A 22,272-nucleotide genomic window follows, 5' to 3' on the forward strand; every position below is an offset into this window, starting at 1 on the left:
AATAACATTTAAATTATAAATATGTTTGACAAGTATTTTTGTTGGTAGTTTGCGAGGCCTGCAGCACAGGTGGTCCTTCTGTTGTCTCAAAAACTTGCTAAACAGTTTTTACATTTAATCGACAAGTCTTATTTAAAACCTGTAATTCACTTCAGAGCATCACACTTTACACCTTAAACAAGAAAAAGCCAACAGATCTAAAACATGTAGTAAATATAGGCTTTTGTCAGCAACACTTGCTGTTTTAAAAAATGAATATTATAAACTGTGAACACACATTTATTTTAGTCTGTGAGTCACTGGCTTTAGTTTCTTCTTAAATATTGTTTTTCTGTGTGACATTATTTCACACATCGTGGAGCAATTCATTTGTGCGTCCTTTCATAATGTGCAAAATGGATTTTTATTAATAAATTAACTCCTCTTTTTTTCATTACATTGGAGCTTTTATTTGTGTGTGTGTTTGGGTTTTTTAGGGCCTCATTTAACCATCTGAGGTGGGATTACATCAGATTGACTTCAGTTTGTGGAGAGCTCAAAGTGGCTAACACTTCACTTTTCTGAGTGAAATTCTAGCAGTCGTAGCGTACAGAATTTCACTGTGAAAAATAAACTGTAAATGTAGAACACAAAACGGTATCCTATTTTGGTAAAATTAAAAGCACGGTTATGTTAATTTCGAGTAATTAACATACAGTTGTAAATTGTAAATTCAAATGAAAAAAGCAGCAAAGATTGTCATTCATACAGAGTTATTATGTAAATTGTAGGGTGATTAATTGTAGATAATGTTACAGATTTTTCCTGTTGTTTTCGAAGACAGTGTGCCATATTACTGTAAATTAATATATTTTCAACATATTAGCAGCGTAAAAATAAAAGCAAATTACCGTTTGTCAATTTACAGAAATTTAATATAGATATTACAATCATTTACTCTTTTTGATTTAATGGTAATTTACCGTTGCCATTTTACAGTTTTTTAGGGTAATTTTTACACACATTTCTTACAGTGCAGTTGCAAAAAAAAAAAGAAAAAAAGAAAACCATAAATTTCACACCCAAGGCTCAACTCTCGCGGCCCGGTAGCAAATGACTCACAGGCTGGTCCGTGGCCTGGGGGTTGAGGACCGCTGCCTTATAGGACAATTAACTATTAGTTCTTTTTTCTAATAATGTGTCACTGGAGTATAGATCATGACTATTGCTGGTTATTTCCTGTCATGTTTAAAAGCTGAGAAGGCTCACATTACTCTGTTGAACCATTCAGTCCTCAGCTCCATTGAAAACTAATCCTTCATGATTTTTTCAGTTTTATTATCCTATAATGTAAAAACTTAAAAAATATTTCTATATATTTCTACACTTTTCCATTGATATTACATTAATCCAGACAATGTTATAACAATGCTGTTTGTGCTATGTGTTACCCCAGAACTCTAAATAGAAACATATTATAAATATAATAAAAATATAATACAAATTAGATTTGTCACAGTTGGCTTGTTTATTTATGTGAAAAATACAAATTTTGTTTATAAACATCTAAAAGAACCAGCTCGAATAACCTGTAAAGGATGTAATCATGCTCAGTTTTACTTTAATATACCAATTTATTTATAAATCTTACAAAACTATGGAAAAGTCTGCACTTCACACAGACAGCTGACTGAAAAGCACGTCACACTCAGTGAACATATTTCCTTCATGAGTGAAACACAGATGTCTGCTGTGGTTTTGTGTTGACCCATTTTCATATAGCATAAAACCAAATGTATGTTTTTTTTTAGATCCTGAACAAATCCATGAGAAAATCTGAAAGACCCAGGAGGCTGCTGCTACAACTTTAATTCATGTGAACTAATTTAAACCGAACTCCTGCTGGAAGGAACAAAATATGAAGAACAAAATAAACTGAAAATGAAACCTGACATTGTACAAACACAGATCAGTTTAATGTGCTGTGCCTAACGCTCATCTTTAAAAACACTGTAACGAACATCTCCAGCATGTTTCTAGCTCATATCCATGCTCTCTGTGGCTCCTATACCCCCACCCTCCCCTCCCTGGATGCTCTGGTAGATAGACGCCATGTCAGTGCTGGATTTGATTTGATTGGCAAATTCGGCCATGCTGGGGCTTCTTTCCACCTCAGGCACAGCCAGCAGGGCGGCGACAGCACGCATGGCCGAGCGCCGCAGCTCCTCCTGCTTCTCAAACTCCTGCTTCACAGAACCGGCCTTCACCTGCAGGTGGAGGAAGGAGACTTCATCTCAAGGCAGAGGGAAACTCAAGGTTACAACTCCAGGTTTGTAAAGATCTCTGTGTATTTCACCTTTAAACTATAAAAAAAAGGTTCGTAGAGAGTAAGGATGCGGTTTTTATAAATAATTTCTGGTAAGTTGTGTTTAAGAGACCATCAACTCCATGCAGTTTTTTTTTTAATTTTCTGAATCATAATGTTTTAATGAAGTGTTGATTTCTAAGACTGGGTGTCTGTTTGAGTACTTTGGTGGTGACGGTCGCTTTAAGTGGTTCCACCAGCCTGTCCAGTCTCTGGAGAACAGCAGCAGGACACAGAGAGACCAGTCTGGCCAGCATCAGGAAGGTCAACATCTGCACAGTGATATTAAAAACAAGGAGAAAATGATCAAAAATAAATCATTATTTTCTGATTGGTGGTGCTACTGAACACCCCAGAAATCACTCCACAGGACAGAAGGTAAAAAGGTGGATTGTGAGATCATTTTTACTTTAACTAATTTTCCACCCACTCTGATATCATAGTGGTCTTTGAGTCCTTCCTCTACATGATCCAGGAACTGCAGGATGTCCAGCCCCTCCAGGCAGCTGTCCAGAAGACTGTACATACACTCAAATGCAGCTTTACGCACATCCAACCCATCATCAACAGTGTGCTTGAATGGACCCATCTCCACCTGCAGCACACAAACAGAGTAAAACGTCTGCACAGAGCATGAACAGAAACGCCTGCTGCTTCTAAATCAGCTAACTCACTTCTCTGATGAGGTCCTTCCTGATCTGGGTCTCCTTGTAGAGGTGAGGCAGCACTCTTCCCAGGAGACCGCGGATCAGAGACGGTTTGTTATGAGCTGCTGAGTTAAACATTACCAAGGCGATACGTCGCACATTGATGTCGTCATCCTGCAGGGTCTTCAGGAAGTCACCTGTCACACAGAGATGACATCACAGCTTTTTATTTTTCAGAGCCTCATCTGGGTTTTTATATTTGAGTCAGGATTAGACTTCAGTTTATATTTAAGATTAAATGAACATTTGTTTTGGTTTTTAAGTGGGATCATATGAGGTACTTATCTGTAGTCAGTGTATCACTTATCTGTCAACACATCCAAGCATCAACCTGTGGGGCTGAAAAATGCTACCAAAAAAGAAGGGGGAAAACTGCAGTTCCTATAATGGCCACACAGGTTTGAGACAAATGAGAAGACTCCACTCAGGCAAGTCTGCTGGACCAGACGGGGTGAGTCCTCGTGTTCTCGAGGCCTGTGTCCCCCTGGTTTGTCAAGTCTTGTATAAACTGTTCATGATGAGTTTGAGTTTGCAGACAGTCCTGGAGCTGTGGAAGACATCTGTCCCAGTGGCCCCCAGGATTACAGACCCTTGGAAAGTCTCATCCTTGACCTGCTATGAGCTACAATCAGGCCACATCAGGATCCCCTTCATTTCGCTTACCAGCCCCATCTACCCGCTCAATCGTGCAGAATCCTCTGCACGATGACAAATGTGACAAAACCCAAAGAATTGATTGTGGACTTTATGGGGATCAGGAAACCTGTGACCCCTGTTTCAATCCAGGAGGACAAAGTGGAGGACTATAAATACCTCAGAATAAATGTTGATAATAAGCTGCACTGGGTTAAAAACACCACTACACTACCAGAAGACTGGAGTTGTCTCTATTTTCTGAGGTGGCTGAGGCCTTTTAACATCTGAAGGACAATGCTCAGGATTTTCCATGAGTGGCCAGCGCCATCCTCTATGCCGTTGCATGCTGGGACACTAGGCTGAGGAACAACTTATTCTATACTGTTCTTATTGGGGACACTGTAACCACATAATTTCCTCAGGGATTAATAAAGTATTCTGATTCTGATTGAGGCTGGCTTGAAAGGCGAGTCAATCTGATTATGAGACATGTTATACTATGTGTAATGACACTACAAGCCTGTATTTCAATGCAGTGTGATTCTTCAGGAATTGAAAGGGAGAGCTTACATCTACAATGAGTGATGTTACATCTGACAGTAATGACCCGTATCACGTGACCAAAGATAAATGAGGCTTGTTTCTCTGACATGAGATCACTGCTTCGTGATGTGCCTCGAGCTGTTGAAAAGATGCAGGAATTTTAATTTTCTGTGTGAACTGGATCTGACGTGACTCTGAGGATCATCACAAGCTTGCAAGGAGATTATTAGAACATTATGGAGCCACCAACAAGGTGAAAAATATCCGCAGTTAGGGAGCATTTTGACATGATGTCTCCTAATAATGACACACATCTTCGCAAATCAATCTCAGAGAGGATGGTTAGAGGTGTCTGTGTGTATAGTAAAAATAAAATACAGAACCTGATATCTGCTGGTATGTACCCCACATGTATTATCACAGCAGGGCTGCTGTACATCGAATGACCAGTAGATGTCATTACTTCAAAATGAGCAATTGTTCGTAAAAATTCGACACATTCATGGAGCTTCATCGCACCATCACCATCTACAAGTGTTCCAGTCTACCCGTTGGAGCAGTTCAGCAATTAAAGTTTTAGGTTTAGAATTTTTTCATTGCTCTAACTTGCTTTCACACAGCCTTTTCCAAAGGGAAAGTAATTTAATTCTGTAGAACACCAGAATTGCTCGGCTACCTCTGCAAATCTGCATGTGTGAGCCATTAACGTTTCACCATGAAACTAAATCTTAGAGAAATGTTCCCACTTTACGTTCTGTGTTAATGTAAAACGATGAAGAGTAATGATGTAACATGTGATGTAAACATTTTTTTAACTGTTCATCTTACCTATGCAGTCTTTCAGCAGTGAATCTATGGGTGCTGGGTGGTCAACAATAGTGAACTTGATGGCTGTTACCACGGTGCTGCGAGCTAAAGGAGAACCTGTGGAGACAATGTAACAAAAAATAAAGACTTTTGTATATATTTTTTTCTCATTCATATTGAAGCCATATTAATACAAAATGTCAAGACCATGTACAGAAACAGAGATTGACCATGAAGATGTTAAATCTGTATTATTTGTTGCATCTGATTTTAAATTGTACAAAACAGAAAACTGACATAAAAAACAAAAATATAAAATATTTCTTAAATACCGTCCTACCAGTTTTAAGTAGTTGTTTAAGTCGAGGCAGAAGTGCTGCCGGATTGACTAAAGTCAGTTTTCCCAAACATTCAGCCACCAGGTTCCTGGTGCCCTCCTCCTGACACTCGCAGTTCTGAAACAGCAAGGCCCACACAGACTCTACATGGGGCGAGAGACTGGAGGCTGGACAGGCACTGAACAAAGAGAGAGAGGAGGAAGGAAACTTTAAACTTATTTTATTCAACATATGTCATGAAAAATTTTGTTGCAAGCTTTGCAAAGTTTTATGGCAAAATCTATCATTTTTATCAGCTTAAATATTAATATTAAACTGTTACTGCAAAATTCACACTTAAACTGCAGTGAACTCATAAATGATGCTTTTCAATGATCACCTGCTTCAGAGAACAACAACAGATTATGGTGAATGAAATGCACACACACACATTTAGCCAAACATTCCACAGAACACACACCTGATGACTTCTTTGAGGGAGTGAAGGAGCAGGTACTGTCTCCGTGGCTGGGCTGAGATCTCCTTCAGGAGGAAGGGCAGGTAATCGCTCAGGCAGCCGACGGCCATGCTGCCTAAAGCGCAGGAGGCTGCCGTCTTCACCTGAAATCACAAACAAGATCTCCACACAGTCGGCTGTCTGAGCTTATTTAACCTTTGTCACCTTAATTCATCAACTGAACTAACCCACTCTACTCTCCACACAGTTTGCTCCACAGAGCTAAAGCAACATCTCATTCTGAATGATCTTTCTTACTGATTGTCAGATCTCTAAATCTTCTTTAAGCTCTGTTTTCACACCTCCCAATGTTTCCGGCTGTTATGAAACAACTATCAGACACTGAAGAAGCACTTACCTAATAAGTAGTAAAACAAACAACTGGCACTGATATCAAAGCAGTAAAAGGGTAAAAAACAAAACTGACTTTTTGACTAATTAGGTTTCAATATCAAGGAAATGTAACTGATGTGGGGGAAAAAATCAGTTTTCCTTTGTGGAAAATTATTAGTGTGAAACCTGAAGCTCTTCAGACAATCAAAGAAAAAAGAAATCTTTATTAAAACGCTGGCACACAATCGGATTTGGAGAAGCTCTTCTTTTAACTAAAGGATAAATTTATTCATTGTGAATGAAATTTTTTTAATTTGCGGATATGGATAGCGTGTCCTACCTCTTCACTGGTGGAGGAGAAAGCCTCCAAGATGACTCCCTGCACCTCCTTACTTCCTCCCAGACTGCCCTTCCTCCCCACCTCCCCCATACACAACAGGGCGAGGACACGAGCAGACTCTGGAGAGCCGGGATTCTTCACCTGAGGAGAGGAGAGGGCAGAATTTCAATGAGGTAAGTGTTAAAGTAATAACGGCAAAGAAAACAAAGGTAGCTTCTAAGAGGCCAGTTTCAGATCAAATTTTATAAAACAAACAAACAAACAAACAAAATTTGTCTAACAAATTTATATCTCATGTCTGTTTGTGTCACATCCTTAGAGGAAACCTCCATTGAAGCTAAAGCAGAGCACAAATACCAGAGTCTCACACCTGCTGTATGAAGCCGGCCACAGTGCCCGGAGTCTCTTTGGGAGAAGCAGAGGACAGAGCAGCCACACAGCGAGCGACTGAGTGGTAGGACTGCCTGTGGACGATGCTGCCATCTGCAGAGGACTGAGATCTGTGAAACGGCTCCATGAGAGACTTCAGCAACTGACTGAGAGGAGAGGAGAGGATTATAATCCCGGGTGTAGTATTTCTGTTGATATGTTACTAACACTAAATGGACTGATCTGATTAAAACTTCCAGTTATAGTTTAACAAAGGTGCTGGGAAAAATGTTCTGATTTATATCAGACAATATAATTAAAGATCTTTAAGAAAAATTACAGATAGAAATAGAAAATCTTGAGGAAACAGGAAGAGTGCAGACGGAAAACGTAGATCTGTCAGAGTAGAATCCAACCGAGCATTTGCGCTGGCCATCATTATATTACTCTGTAAAAAATATATCATACAAGAAAATAAGTGTACTGCAGTGATTGAGGCATTTCACCCCAACTGAATGTACGCCTGGTCTGGATCCAAGATCAAGCTTTGCCTGAACAAAAAGCATTTTCAGGTATATGGACAGTATGTACACAAATGATAGAATATAATTAATCTGATGAAGGTCACATGGACTGAAATATACACACAGTCAGAGGAAGACACACTATACATCTTGCTCATATGTTAATCAGCAGTACAGGAACATCAACATGACTTGCTGATGCAATGATGGGTTAGTTGAGGCTAACCAGGTCACTTGTGGTCAGTACATGATTAACATGTTTTAAACACGACTTTAACAGCTTGTGAGTACAGAGTCTGACTCTTATCTGACAAACCTTCAGGGGAAAACTCAGACACACAGACTTGCTTTTCTGCCACTTTAAATAGAAGATGTTATCAGGTTGTGTCATTCTCCTGGTTTGGTTTAATTTTCTCAAAGTCAACACAGAAGAAACTGACTCAGGCTTATTTTCTCAGACCAGACAAACTCCTCCAGAGCCAGAGAAGACATTACACAACAGACTGAGTATTCCTCCCTCTGAATACTGAACTGATATTTATCTGTAAAAACTTTGGAGTTCCCCTGCAGATGGTAATTACATGAATATTCATTTCTTGGAGATAACAAAGCAGACCTGACTCAGCTGTGACTCACACTGACGTCTACACCCAGGGGATGTGATTTAATGTGGACTCCTGGGAATCTGATGGCGTTTCAATCAGCTGTTTCATATTCTTTGCTGTCTACTAATATAAAATAATGACTTCTAATCACTTAAACACATTTGGACTGTGGCTTTTGGAAGGTTTTCATGTCATTTGATGAGATAACTACTGTTTACATGCCTGAGGGAAACACTGAAATGATGCACTGCTGCTCTTTTAAAAATATGGGCTAAATTAAAGGCTTTCCAACAACTATTTAAAAACATTTGATTCATGTCAGTGATTAAAATTCATTATAGTTCAATGAAAACATTATAAACAAGCCATTAGCAATAATCCTTGGCACTAAACAGCTTTCCCACTCGAAAACTGTTGATCTGTCCAGTGTTACTAGGACATCTGACCCAAAGAGATTCACAAACACATCCCATCTCACCTGTAGCTCAGATTACTGGTTTTGGACAGCACCAGTGCTTGCAAGAACTCAAGTATTGCTTCCAGAGTGCTACCCTGCAGCAGCGGTGAATGGATGAGTCTGAAGACTCCTGGCAGAACAGACGAGCTGATCTTAGCCAGAGACGAGGGGTAGGCTTTGGCCATACCGGTCAGCAAGGTGATGGACACCTAAACAGAGACAAACTACAGGTAGATTCAACCACAACATGTTTTATGTGTGCAACAATGTCTGCAGGCAACATCCTGTTTTAAGGAAAGCTGACTCAGCGGCCTGTGAACTTTTGAGTCATGCAGCTACGCTAACAGAGACCAAGGAAAAAAAATCTAAATAAAAATCAAAATGAGCAGAATAAGATTCCAGCTTTCCACCAACACATGTAATCTGATCCCTAAACTTTATGTTTGATATTCCTTAACCCACTTCCTAAATGTATAAGTTTTTCTTGGTGTGAACTATATGACGGAACAAAAAGAACCACCTCCAAAAATCTGCAATTACACATTTTTTACCATAATACGACATAAAATAAGCACATTACTGCTTTCTAAAAGGCAATCTCAAAAAGTAAAACTTCCTGTCACTGTCTGTCTTTCCAAGTTCAAATGTCATGCACATGGACGTTGATTCATTTATGAAGAAAATTTATATTCTATATATTTAATTTTTGATCTGATTCATGTGCATGTTCAGTTCAGTGCTTGTACCTGTGAAACATGCATGTCACCCTCATCCACCAGAGTAGGAAGTTCGCTCAGCACGGGCTCCAGGGCTGCAGGTTTAATGCTGGCAGCGTGATGAGTGACCAGCGCCGTCAGACACGCCAGCGTCCCGAGCTTCAATGCCCGCTGATTCTTCCTCAAGAAAGATCCCAGCACAGAGAGCACTTCTGGCAGGATGGGTGACATGTCGACCTGTAGAAAAGGACAGGAAGTTACTAAAATTTTTCAAATTAAAAAATGTGTTCATTAAATTAAAAAAACAAAACAAAAGTTATAATAAACCTTTAACGGAGAGGCAGCGATGAGGGTGATGGTCCTAACGGCTGTTAGTCTTGTGATCTCATTCTTTAATCTCTCCAGAAAGATCGCCAAGACTCCCTGAACTTCTGCCCTCAGGTGGTCACCAAGGTGACAAACAATGTGACCCATACAGGAAATCGCTCGTTCTTTTACTTCCTGGTCGATGTCTGTTGCTTTGAGCCGCTTCATCGTTACAGAAAACACCTTTGGGAAAATTAAATAAATGAAAATCATAAAGAAAAGGTAGAACCTGTTCCACTCATCAGGAAAGCCTTGTGAAAGCACCAGCACAGCAGCACAAAATTACTGGTGCCAAAGTTTGAACCAGTGATGTCAGAGACCATGAAGAGGGAGCAGTCACAGAACCTTTTGATCACAGTTTGTTTCAGATGTTTAAAATCTATAATTCTGTAGAAATACTTTGATGCAGGAAAGCCCCGGCAAAGTCATGTTTGTTCATTTTCCTTAGACAAATCACAGTATTTAGCTGCCATTCCCAGTTGCTCTTCATTAGTTCTTTGCTCCCACAACACATTAAAAATGATAAATAGACAGGATGCTATGGAGCACAATGAAATTAAACCGCCTCAGACCAGAAAACAAAACAGTCCTGATCCATTTCACCTCTTTAACAAACGGTTTGGGGTCAAATCCTCCTGCTTGCCCCTGCGGTCTCATCACTTTGACCAGGTGCTGGATGACCAGCAGAGCCTCTGAGGTGATTTTATAGAAGGTGTCCTCAATGCATGCCACCACTGGGGGCAGCAGCACCTGCGGGGGTCACAGCACAAGTTAGTCTTTACATTCTCATTACTGTGGACTTTACTTCCAGAGTTGAAAAATTTAGTGATTCAACTTTTTAAAGATGCAGATCCCCCGAGTCATTATGAGAGGCAGTGTACAGGTTTCAAGGCAAAGCCTTAAAAGAAGTTTTTGAAACCTGCATGTGTGGCTGAAAGGCCTGAGGAGGGTGGGAGAGGAGCAGGACGTTGAAGAAGGAGAGCGCATCGATCCTCATGGTGGACGGGGTGGATTTGTCTGTCAGGGAGAAGACGATGCCTGCAGGAAGGAGGGGAGAGGAATAGAAAGAAAAAAAGACAGAAAGAGTGGGAGTAAGGAGCAAAGATACAGCAGCTGAAGTAAAAGAGAAAAGCTACTGGGAGGCTTAGGAACAGATGGTTGTAGGAAATGTGTGTGTTTTAGATCTTAAAGATCTCCCTTGTAGTCTATGTGACTTTGCTGATAAGAGAGTGAAAGTTTCTGACCAGTTTGACAGTTAAGAATTAATTTGTAATGCATGTGTGTGTGTGTGTGTGTGTGTGTAGGTGTGTGCCTACCAGGTATCAGGGCAGGTATATGCTCTTCCAGGGCTCCTGGTACAGTGTGAGCCAGCTCAGTGAGGAGACAGAAGCAACCCTGTCGGGACTTGATGCTCTTCTCCTTCAGCTGTCTATGGAGGGCCTTTACAGTCGCCGGCACCTGGACACACAAACCGCCGCACAATTTATTTCTGCAAATCATATTTACGAGATGCTCAGCAGAACTGGAAGACTGCAACATCTTAGATATGGACACGTTTGTTTAAAGGCGGAGGAGCTCAAGCAGGTTTTTTCAGACAGAAAGTGGAGGGCTGGGTCCATCTAGGTTTATTTATGGGATAAGCATGCAGGTATTTGGAACTGTAAATTATAGAGAGCTACTCTGATGGAGTCCAAGAATAAAAATATGACGCTAGAAATGAGCAGAGATCAGCTGATTTGCCTGGATGCTTAGGTAGTTTTGACTCTGCAGCCTGCCTCAATTAAATACCAAACATCTTTGAATTTTAGGTAACCCAATGACACCTTTAAAAATTTTAGACTTATCTACTTTCCAGCTCTATTTGTGAAACTCAATTAAATTCCATTAAAAACTTCTCAGCACCTGTTTCTTCAGCAAGGCGACTGCCGGCTCCTCCTCTCTTCTCACCCCGGGATCTGAACCAGACACGATGAGGCTGTGGCGACTCGATGCCACCCGTGTTTGTCTTAGCAACGTTGAAAATGCAGTGAAGACGTCGGCCCTGACGTTCTCCTCGCGCTCCTTGAATCGGGCCAGCAGAGCGGGGCAGATGGAGGAGTAGAAGGAGAGCAGGAGGTCCAGACGCGTGCTGATCAACGCCTCCAGACACTTGATGGAAGAGCGCCGCACCTTCCAGCTCATGTCATCGTCATCACTGTACTCGTCGTCTGACTCTGAGTGAAGTCATGAAATGAGAATAAACTCGATTTGCTTCATACAGGCGACGAATGGAAGACAGCAAAACTCAAAAGATCTCACATTTTGTTGTTTGAAGTTTGTAGTAGTTTTAAGAATCGACAGATTCAACCTGAACAAAAACCACCGCTTGTGTTGAAAAGTTAAATACCTTCTTTATAAATCGGATAAACTAACTTAAAGAATACAGGTACAAAAATCATCCAGACCTGCTTTAAAGACTGATATTTATGTTTTAAAACACATATGAAAATGTAAACACCAACATAGAGGCCTATTTGGGAACCAAGAAAACAACATTAAAGAATAAAGGTTGTCCTGCTGTGATGTCAGCTGCAGCTAAGGACTGTTGTTCTCTCTGAGCTCTCATTTGTTCACATTTTCGCGCCACTAAAAACGGCCAAATGATCAATTATCATTTCCCATTTGGAATGTAACCATGGATGTACAGACCATAATCGCTGAATTACTTCAAAACTACACACCTAAAACGTGATGATTGATTACCATCATGTTCTGTATGTTCCTGTTATTTGCTTCCTGTTTTCGTTTTTCTGCTAAATCTCTATTCACAGACACACAGATCTCACACACCTTCCTCAAGCTCATCATCTATGTCCATGCTGTCTTCATCCTCCTCCTCGCTGTCATCATAGTTGTAGTTGGGGTCAAAGGTCATAAACTTAAGACAAAGCTGAGTCACTGTGGCAATGTGAGGCGACATCTCCTTTGGACACCTGCCAATCAGGAAGTAACAGAAAGAGCGACAGTAAGGACATGAAGTGTGGGCGTGTACTTCTGTGGGTCATGCTGAGGGGACAACAACCTAATTACAACATATGTGTGGACTAAACAGAGGTCACTATAGTGAATGTATATAAAGACTTGCTTCAGGGTAACAATTAGAACAGGATTAGGTCTGTAGAGCTTCTGGTTATAGTCAGTGTAACTCTGTGGGAAATCAGCATGTAAGTGAAAGTATTGTCCTCTAAAGTGATGGAAACATGACTTTGTTGTACCTGCGTATAAAAGCTTCAAAGGCCTGGAAACAATACTCTCTCAGCTCATCATCTTCTACTCCGGTGAACTTTACCACCATTGGGATCAACTTCTCTAAATGTTCACCTACAAACCACAAAAAATGGGAAAAAAATCTACACTTTAGATGTTTTCTTCACTAAATGACACAAAAAATGCATGAAGAACCAAAGTTTAAAAAGATCCACGAGTCTGCAGCCATGTGGGGACTGAAGTTAGCTATAGTGCAAGGGCACCGGATGAAGGGCCAAGGGCCGACTTCCCCCTACAGGGAGAGTCGGAGGAAAGTCATCATCTTAGCTATCAGTGCTAAACTGAATTCTAGATCATCTGAAAGTCATTTACATGTCTGAGTGTGGACCAAACATCCGCTACATTAGTGAAACTAAGAAGCTGTATTCTCAGCTTTCTATAAAAAACAGTCAGAATACAGGAGCGCTGGACTGTCAACATCTGAAACCTTTCAGAAGACCGGTCACTGTCCTACTAGTTAGTTTCCCCATTCAGCACTGAAGGCGGCATAAACACAGCATCAGCTCACCGACTCGATGGCCGCCCTGACGACTAATGGTTGCCAGGCACTGGATGTATGTCCTTGTCATTGATGTGGGCGGACCCTTGGCCAGCTCTTTCATCAGGTGTTCTGTCAGCTGGGAGAAGAGGGCGGGGCTGCAGCAGGGCACCAGGTGACCGAGGGCCAAGATGGAGCGCTTCCTGACCGCCATTCTGGGGCTGGTTAACTGCAGCATCCAAATCAGAATCAGAATCAGAATCGTGTTTATTGGCCAAGTATATGTGCAGACAAATACAAGGAATTTGGTTCCGGTAGATGGAGGCTATCAAGCACAGCAATTTAAAACACACACACACACACACACACACACACACACACACACACACACACACACACACACACACACGTCTATATATACATTACACATGCATACACATACATACACAAAGCTGTGTAAACCAACTATAAATAACTAAACTTATGTACATAAAATACAGAAATGAAATGAGGTGGAATGAATACTACAGAATGTACATAAGGTGCAGTTGCAGTCTGGCAGTGGGAGCAGTGTGACAGGTCAACTGTTTAGGAGGGAGATGGCGAGGGGAAAGAAACTGTTCCTGTGTCGGGTGGTCTTGGTTTGCAGGCTTCTGTACCGTCTGCCAGAGGGCAGCAGGTCAAAAAGTCTGTGTCCAGGGTGTGAGGGGTCTGTGATGATTTTCCCTGCCCGTTTCCTGGTTCTTGAGAGGTACAGATCCTGGATGGAGGGCAGGGGGGCACCGATGATCCTTTCTGCTGCCCGTACAGTCCGCTGCAGTCTGCTCCTGTCCTGTTTAGTGGCTGCACCATACCAGACTGTGATGGAGGAGCACAGGACAGACTCAATGACTGCAGTGTAGAACTGGGTCAGCAGCTCCTGTGGAAGACTGTACTTCCCCAGTTGTCTCAGGAAGTACATCCTCTGCTGGGTCTTTTTGAGGATGGAGTTGATGTTGGTCTCCCACTTCAGGTCCTGGGAGATGGTGGTACCCAGGAACTTGAAGATCTTCACAGTCGACACAGGGCTGTCTGACATGATGAGGGGGGGCAGAGTTGGGGGATGTCTCCTGAAGTCCACTGTCATCTCTACAGTTTTAAGAGTGTTCAGCTCCAGATTGTGCTGACTGCACCAGAGTACCAGCCGCTCAACTTCCTGCCGGTATGCAGACTCATCACCATCCTGGATGAGGCCAATGACGGTGGTGTCATGACCGTCATTGGCCTCAATGACGAATGAATGAAGAAACATTAATGAGCAGATAAAGGGACAAATGAGAACTTTCTGCAGCCATTAACAAACACCAGAATAAACACCCCGAGGCTGCTTTTATTGTTGCTGGCGACTTCAACCACACCAACTTAAAGACAGTCCTCCCCAGATTCCACCAACATGTCTCCTGCCACACCAGAGGAGACAAGACTTTAGACCATGTTTATTCCAACTTGGCTGGAGCCTACAAAGCAACACCCCTCCCCCACATTGGACAATCGGACCATCTCTCCCTGTTCCTTACACCTAGGTATTCACCACTCATCCAACGTGTGAAACCTGCTGTGAGGACAATTAAAGTGTGGCCAGAGGGGACAGACGCAGTGCTCCAGGACAGATTTAAAAACACAGACTGGAATATGTTCACCCACACAGACCTGGACCAGTACGCCTCATCTGTACTGGATTACATCTCCGAAACCACAGACAGTGTCACCACCCAGAAACGGATCACCATGTACCCCAACCAGAAGCCTTGGATGAACCGGGATGTTCGTCTCCTCCTGAAGGCCCGCAACACCGCCTTTAGGTCAGGAGATGCACATGCCTACAGTACAGCCAGGGCTAATCTAAAGAAGGGCATCAAAAAAGCCAAACACCATTACAAAAAGAAGGTAGAAGAACACTTCTCCAACTCCAACCCCCGACGCATGTGGCAAGGACTCCAGACCATTACAGACTACAGGACCACCAAACCCTCCCCCACATCCTCTGATGCCTCCTTCCTCAACGAGCTCAACAACTTTTATGCTCGTTTTGAGCGAGGGAACCCCACAGCCACAACCATAACAGACATGACGCCAGACCACCAACCTCTGACTCTCTCCCCCACCGATGTAGGAGCGGTGCTGAGCAGGATCAATGTCCACAAGGCTGCAGGTCCTGATGGTATCCCCGGGCGTGTTCTCAGAGCGTGTTCTGGGGAGCTTGCAGGAGTGCTCACAGACATATTCAACCTGTCCTTGGCCCACGCTGTGGTACTGGCCTGCTTCAAATCCACCTCCATCGTCCCGATACCCAAAAACTCCAACCCATCTAGCCTCAATGACTACCGCCCAGTAGCCCTCACCCCCATCATCACTAAGTGCTTAGAGCAGCTGGTCTTAGCACACTTCAAATCCTGTCTCCCCCCACCCTGGACCCCCACCAATTTGCATACCGCCAGAACAGGAGCACAGAGGATGCAGTCTCCATCGCACTGCACTCTGTCCTCTCACACCTGGACAACAACAACACCTACGCCAGAATGCTGTTTATAGACTTCAGTTCAGCGTTCAATACAATCCACCCCTCACAACTCATCAGGAAACTGACAGACCTGGGCATCAGTTCCCTCATCTGCAAATGGTTACTGGACTTCCTGACCAACCGCCCCCAACATGTCCGACTGGATAACCGCTGCTCATCAACAATCACAATGAACACCGGTGTACCACAAGGCTGTGTGATGAGCCCTTTCCTCTACTCCCTCTTCACCCACGACTGCAGACCTGCTGATGGTTCCAACACCATCATTAAGTTTGCAGATGACACCACGGTGATTGGCCTCATCAGTGACAACGATGAGGCCGCCTACAGGGAGGAGGTGGATCGTCTGGCTGAGTGGTGCGACACAAACAACCTGCTGCTTAACACCGAGAAGACTAAGGAGCTCATCGTGGACTACAGGAGGAATGCTGACCCACATCCACCCATCCACATTAAGGGGACGGCTGTGGAGCGTGTGAGCAGCTTTAAGTTCCTGGGAGTCCACATCTCCGAGGATCTCATCTGGATGACCAACTGCTCCAAGCTGGTCAAGAAGGCTCACCAGCGCCTCTTCTTCTTGAGGACTCTGAGGAAGAACCACCTGTCCTCAGGCATCCTGGTGAACTTCTATCGCTGCACCATCGAGAGCATCCTGACCAACTGTATAACAGCCTGGTACGGGAACTGCTCTGCCTCGGACCGGAAGGCGTTGCAGAGGGTCGTGAAAACTGCCCAGCGCATCGCCGGAGCACCACTTCCTGCCATAAAGGACATCTACAGGAAGCGGTGTCTGAAAAGGGCTGGGAAAATCATCAGAGACCCCAGTCACCCATCACATGGACTCTTCACCCTCCTGCCCTCTGGGAGGCGCTACAGGAGCCTCCGGACTAGGACCACCAGGTACCGGAACAGCTTCTTCCCCACAGCTGTCAGACTCCTGAACTCTGCCTCCTGACATCTGACCCACGTTAAACTCATGGACTGAACATACACACACCCACAACCACTAGCACTTTACCACTACTGTATAGTTCTGTGTAGATAATCATTCTGTACATACGATAATTTTTAATCCCACAACTGTTTATAACTTACATAGTTCACATTCTGTATAACTGTATATCTCAGATTTCTGTATAGTTTTTATTTCATATTTATATCCTGTTCATAGCCTGTACATAGCTTGTACTCACTACAGCCTGTACATACTTATAGTTAAAGAATATTCATAACATACTTCACACTGTGTACATTATAACATACCATAATAGACCCATTTCTGTAATATACTTACACATCTCTATTATTGCTAATTTATATTGTAATATATCTATATCACGACTAAAGCACTTTCTGGATGGATGCAAACTGCATTTCGTTGCCCTGTACCTGTGACATGTGCAATGACAATAAAGTTGAATTCTATTCTATTCTATTCTATTCTATTCTAAAAATACAATCAAATAAACTGTACAACAATATTCTAAAACCACTGCAGGTGCATTTTCAAGAACAATAATACAAAGTACTCATTTTGAACACATGTATTTATAATACAAAGATAAAATGAATGAAAGTCATCATATAGCTGTTAAAGCATACAGTAAATATACTGAAAGTAATGTGAAATGAGAGAAAGTGATGTGCACGTTTCTTATAAAAAAAAAACGGGTTTCTTATAAAAATATGAAAAATATCCTGTTATCTTAAGTATACTAATAATTATGTCTAAAAACAGATGACAGTGATTTTTTGGGTTGTCATGGTAGCAGTACACTGTAAAACCACAGTTAACATTTGAGTGGTTGAGTGTTTCTCACCTGAGGCAGCAGGCTGGAGAGCAGAGAGCTGTGGAAACTGACCAGTGCACCACTCAGCCTGTGGAAAAAAAGCAAACAGTGAAAAGGTTTAAAGTTCAGCAAAGTGTACCGTGTGTGTGTGTGTGTGTGTGTGTGTGTGTGTGTGTGTGTGTGTGTGTGTTTGAGCTGGTACTTTTCTAATGTGGGACAGTCATCACGTTTGGACCGAGATCTTGTTTTTACCTTCCCAACATGTCCGACAGGATGTCCAGGGCCTCTAACTGAACAGACACATCATCTTGTTTCCCCATGGCACCAATCAGCTGGGAGGTAATCTTCTTACACACACTGCCTGTCAGAGTCAAACCTGTCGATCCAACCCAAAACAAGGATGTTTAAACAACTCTGAGTTTTCACTGCCTTCAAATGATCAGACATCCTGATTTCAGCTCACATTAAGGTCTGTAATTGCTGAATAATTGTGATAATTAAGCCCAGATGGCAGCGAAGATGTGCAGAAATTCATGGCGAAAAAAGTGAGAATTTACAATTATTGGTTATTATTTGGTGAAAACAAATATGGCATGTTGTAGCTGTGTAGGTAATTTCAGACACTTTTGCATGCAGTCCCAGGAAAATGACAAAAATATAAATGACTGTCTAAAATGTAAACTTTGCTTCTATGCCCTTTATTATTTATTATTGCCCTTCATACTCTCGAAGTTGCTGCTAAAATGGAAATCCACCAATAAAAGCTGATCATTGCGACGAGGAGACAGGTGGGAGGACAGTGAGCGCTCACCTGAGGATGTGAGTGGCAGCTCAGCGATCACAGTCTTCAGTCCCATGCTGGAAATGTCCCTCAGCTGCTCTTTGTCTGACGTCATGTTTGAACACAGCACGTCCACCATCGTCTCCACCTGGGGCTCCTTCACTTTGCTCACCAGAGGCGCCAGGCTTAAAAACAAACACACCATGTTAAAAAATGTCGTAATTTTGTATCAAACCACTATTGATTTAAATAATTATGTAATAGAAATATGACCTGTAGTATCTAACCATGCACTTAACTGCAAACACAAATAGGTGGCTACCTAACACACACAGCCTGCTACACAGACACCATCAATACTTCCAGTCCAGCATAAATGAAGGTACCACTCTCATTTTAGTGCATTACCACTCTTATCTTTATTTAATTCAACTTCAATTCAGTTCAATTCTATTTTATTTATACAGCGCCAAATCACAACAACAGTCACCTCAAGGTGCTTTATAGTGTAAGGTAGACCCTACAATAATACATACAGAGAAAAACCCAACAATCACATGACCCCCTATGATCAAGCACTTTGGTAATAGTGGGAGGCTCCCCACGCTGAACTTTGATATAATGTTGTGACTTTCCATTACCTTTATTCAACAGACAAAAGTCACCAGAAACAGACTCTCAAGTAAATGGGAGTAGATGATACAGCAAAACTTAAAATAGTCTATAACTCAAGGGTTAGGTAAAAATGCAGCCCTCTGGTGGTTAAACTTAGCTAACCCTTCCACAGAGGATAGTTACAAAGAGCACCTTTGTAGGAATCCAAAAATAAATCTGGATAAATAAAATACAGTTTACATGAACTAAACCGGTTCACACTGTGCGTACGAGTGTGATTTTTACCATTTCACAGCCAGGTTCTGCACCTCCCCATTCTTGTCTTCCAGCAGTTTGAGCAGCATGGTCACAACTCTTCTCTCGCTGTCCTCGTCCAGCTTAATGCTGTCCTTCTGCAGCTCCAGCATCAGGTCATTGGTGGCCATGAACCTGCACGCACACACACACACACACATAGAGACCAAAGTTAATAAACTGATCTGTGAATCCCTTCAGTGATCCTTCTTTTCATTACTGCCTCAAAAAAGGGTCAAATAATGAATTAAGTGTATCGATTTGTTTAGATGTCTATTTATTCTTTAATTATTAATCCAGATTTTCAATTGTAACATTTAATTAGATGCTTTTTTCGCCACTTCTGTTACAATTGTGGTCTTTCAGTAAAGATGTGCACATTACTTGTCCAATAAATATTTAACTCATCAATTCAATGACAACAAGGAGAAAGGTAGAGGTTGGTATATTAAGTAATTCAAATCTATACTTGTGTTGTTGTTGGCTTATAGATGTGTTAATAACACTCAAAGAGTTATCAAAACATGTAAAACAGTTGCAGAATATACTTTCCTTGGTCACACATGACAGTAAACCCAATATGTGTTGTGTTAAAAACATCTCCAAAGATATTTTGCAATGTATTAAAAGATTTTTAAGACAAAATAAAACAATAACAAAAATCTCCAACATTCTTGAACCTACTGCTATCTACCTGGACAACAACGACTCACTTTCTCAAAATATAAAACAATTTAGATCATGAATTTATCATGTTAGCAAAAAATCCCTACTTCCAATTTCTGAAATTGAGTATTTGATGCTTTAAAAAAATCACAGCCGACACAGGGTTAGGGTTAGACAGATATTTACAAACATATTTTGATAATGATTAAATTAGTCAATAATATTAATATAACATTTGGAGTTTTTTATGAAAACGTAACCTTGGTTAGGTAAATTTGTTAAAATTGATTTTTGTTTTCAGGTAGAGAAAACTAATAAATGATGTGTCGATTAAATAAAAGTAATTAAGACTGTATAGAGGGCACTATTGTCTCCTGTGTGGTAAAATGGCACACACAAGTCGTGGTTTTAAAAAAGTGTCATCTCACTGTGAGAACTGCTCACTGTTTCTTACCTGAAGTCTTTGTCAGTGGAGGTCATTTTCTCCAACAGGTTGGAGATGTGGTAGGACACACTCGACATCTTTCCACTGTTTAGTCACTCAGGCTGAGAAAAAGTTTTTTTTCTACGGTAAACTCAGAAAACTTGCCACCAGATTTAAGCCGACAACATGGCGAGGCTAGGGGGGGCAGAGAGGAGAGCTGACGGCCCGATGGAACCCGACACTCGGCGTGCCCGGACAAAAATAGACGGCAGGGGACAGTGGTTCAGCTTTGTGGCGCCGCCGTGTGGACACACGGAGTCCGACCGGCCATACGGAGGCGGTAATGTGCCGATAAACCGAGTTTCAAGTCTTATTTTTACGTTAATTTGCCGAAAAAAACGCCGACGGTTATCGGTTAGTATTAACCGTTTGGAATTTGATCCCACCTTTATTGATAAACAAATTCAACAACAATTACAGTACCCGTTTAGATTTTTTTCTCCTCAACTTTATTGATAACTAACACATGCAGCAAAAGTTTGGGTTAACTGTGTTCTTCACCTTTCCTGGCAACGATAATAATAAAAATAATAATAATTATTATTATTATTATTATTAGTAGTAGTAGTATTATCATTATTATTCAAAAACAGAGTCATTTGACAAAAAAAGACAAACTTAGGACAAGAAACAGACCATATTTAATGAAAGAGATATTTGTATATTATACATACAGTTAAGCCCATAATTATTCATACCCCTGGCAAATTTTGACTTAAAATTACTTTTATTCAACCAGCAAGTTATTTTTTGACTGGAAATGACACAGGCGTATCACAAAAGATAATAAGATGATGTACAAGACGCATCATTGTGGAAAAAAATATTTCTCAGCTTTTATTTACATTTGAGCAAAAAGTATCATGTCCAGAATTATTCATACCCTTTACAAACTGTCACAGTCTCTGGGAAAATCCAAAGTTCCATACCATTCCAAATAGTCAAAGCTGTTCTAAAGCATCCTAATTACCCTGATTAATTGGAAATAGCTGTTTTACTCAACTCAACAGGTGAAAAACAGCAGCTCTCTGCAGGTGGTCTGTGGACATTCATGGCTAAGACAAAGGAACTCAGTGAGGACCTGCAGCTGTGCATTGTGGCTGCTCACAAGTGAGGAATGGGCTACAAGGCCATGTCCAAATGTTTTCAAGTTCCAGTGGCTACAGTGCAAAGTATTATTAAAAAATACAAGATGTTCCGCACTGTGGAAAATCTCAGAGGACGTTGTCGGAAGCCAAAAGTGAAACCTGTGCTGGCCAGGAGGATAGTGAGAGAGGTGAAAAAGAATCCAAGGATCACCACCAAGGCCATTCTGGTGAATCTGGGCTCTGCTGGTGGCAATGTCTCAAGGCAGACAGTCCAACGGACACTGTTGGGTTCCACGGATGCAGACCAAGGAAAACGCCACTTCTCCAGGCACTTCTAAGGCATGCCAAAGCTCGTTTGGCCTTTGCAAATGCTCATCTGGACAAAGAAGAAGGTTTCTGGTCTTCAGTGTTATGGTCAGATGAAACAAAAATTGAATTATTTGGTCACAATGATGTTGCCTTCATTTGGCATAAAAAAGGAGAAGCCTTCAACCCACAGAACACCATCCCCACTGTCAAACATGGTGGTGGGAACCTAATGCTTTGGGGGTGTTTTTTAGCCAATGGACCATGGAACCTAATCACAGTAAACAGCACCATGAAAAAAGAGCAATACATGAAGATTCTCA

At 41.7% G+C, this 22,272-nt stretch overlaps 1 protein-coding gene across 2 annotated transcripts; it reads right to left on the reverse strand.

Annotated features, from left to right (window-relative positions):
- Window positions 1–1,487: 1,487 nt before the first annotated feature.
- Window positions 1,488–20,974, reverse strand: cand2 (cullin-associated and neddylation-dissociated 2 (putative)). Of its 2 annotated transcripts, XM_003451850.5 has the most exons (24): window positions 20,526–20,974; window positions 19,397–19,540; window positions 18,527–18,681; window positions 17,968–18,091; window positions 17,746–17,803; window positions 13,396–13,594; window positions 12,836–12,941; window positions 12,411–12,553; window positions 11,484–11,794; window positions 10,898–11,039; window positions 10,501–10,619; window positions 10,185–10,331; window positions 9,543–9,764; window positions 9,246–9,452; window positions 8,521–8,708; window positions 6,915–7,080; window positions 6,545–6,685; window positions 5,836–5,975; window positions 5,378–5,553; window positions 5,059–5,154; window positions 3,019–3,188; window positions 2,775–2,939; window positions 2,509–2,616; window positions 1,488–2,246 (listed from the first exon to the last, which is right to left on the reverse strand). In XM_003451850.5, the coding sequence occupies exons 1-24, from the start codon at window positions 20,591–20,593 to the stop codon at window positions 2,016–2,018; spliced, it is 3,726 nt and encodes a 1,241-aa protein (XP_003451898.1). In that variant the 5' UTR covers window positions 20,594–20,974; the 3' UTR covers window positions 1,488–2,015. The 2 variants fall into 2 exon arrangements, with proteins under 2 accessions (XP_003451898.1, XP_005456486.1); XM_005456429.3 differs by lacking the exon at window positions 10,185–10,331 and having other exon boundaries at window positions 20,526–20,593.
- Window positions 20,975–22,272: the final 1,298 nt, after the last annotated feature.

This window comes from Oreochromis niloticus, linkage group LG5, assembly GCF_001858045.2.
Source record: "Oreochromis niloticus isolate F11D_XX linkage group LG5, O_niloticus_UMD_NMBU, whole genome shotgun sequence".
NCBI classification, from domain to species: domain Eukaryota; kingdom Metazoa; phylum Chordata; class Actinopteri; order Cichliformes; family Cichlidae; genus Oreochromis; species Oreochromis niloticus.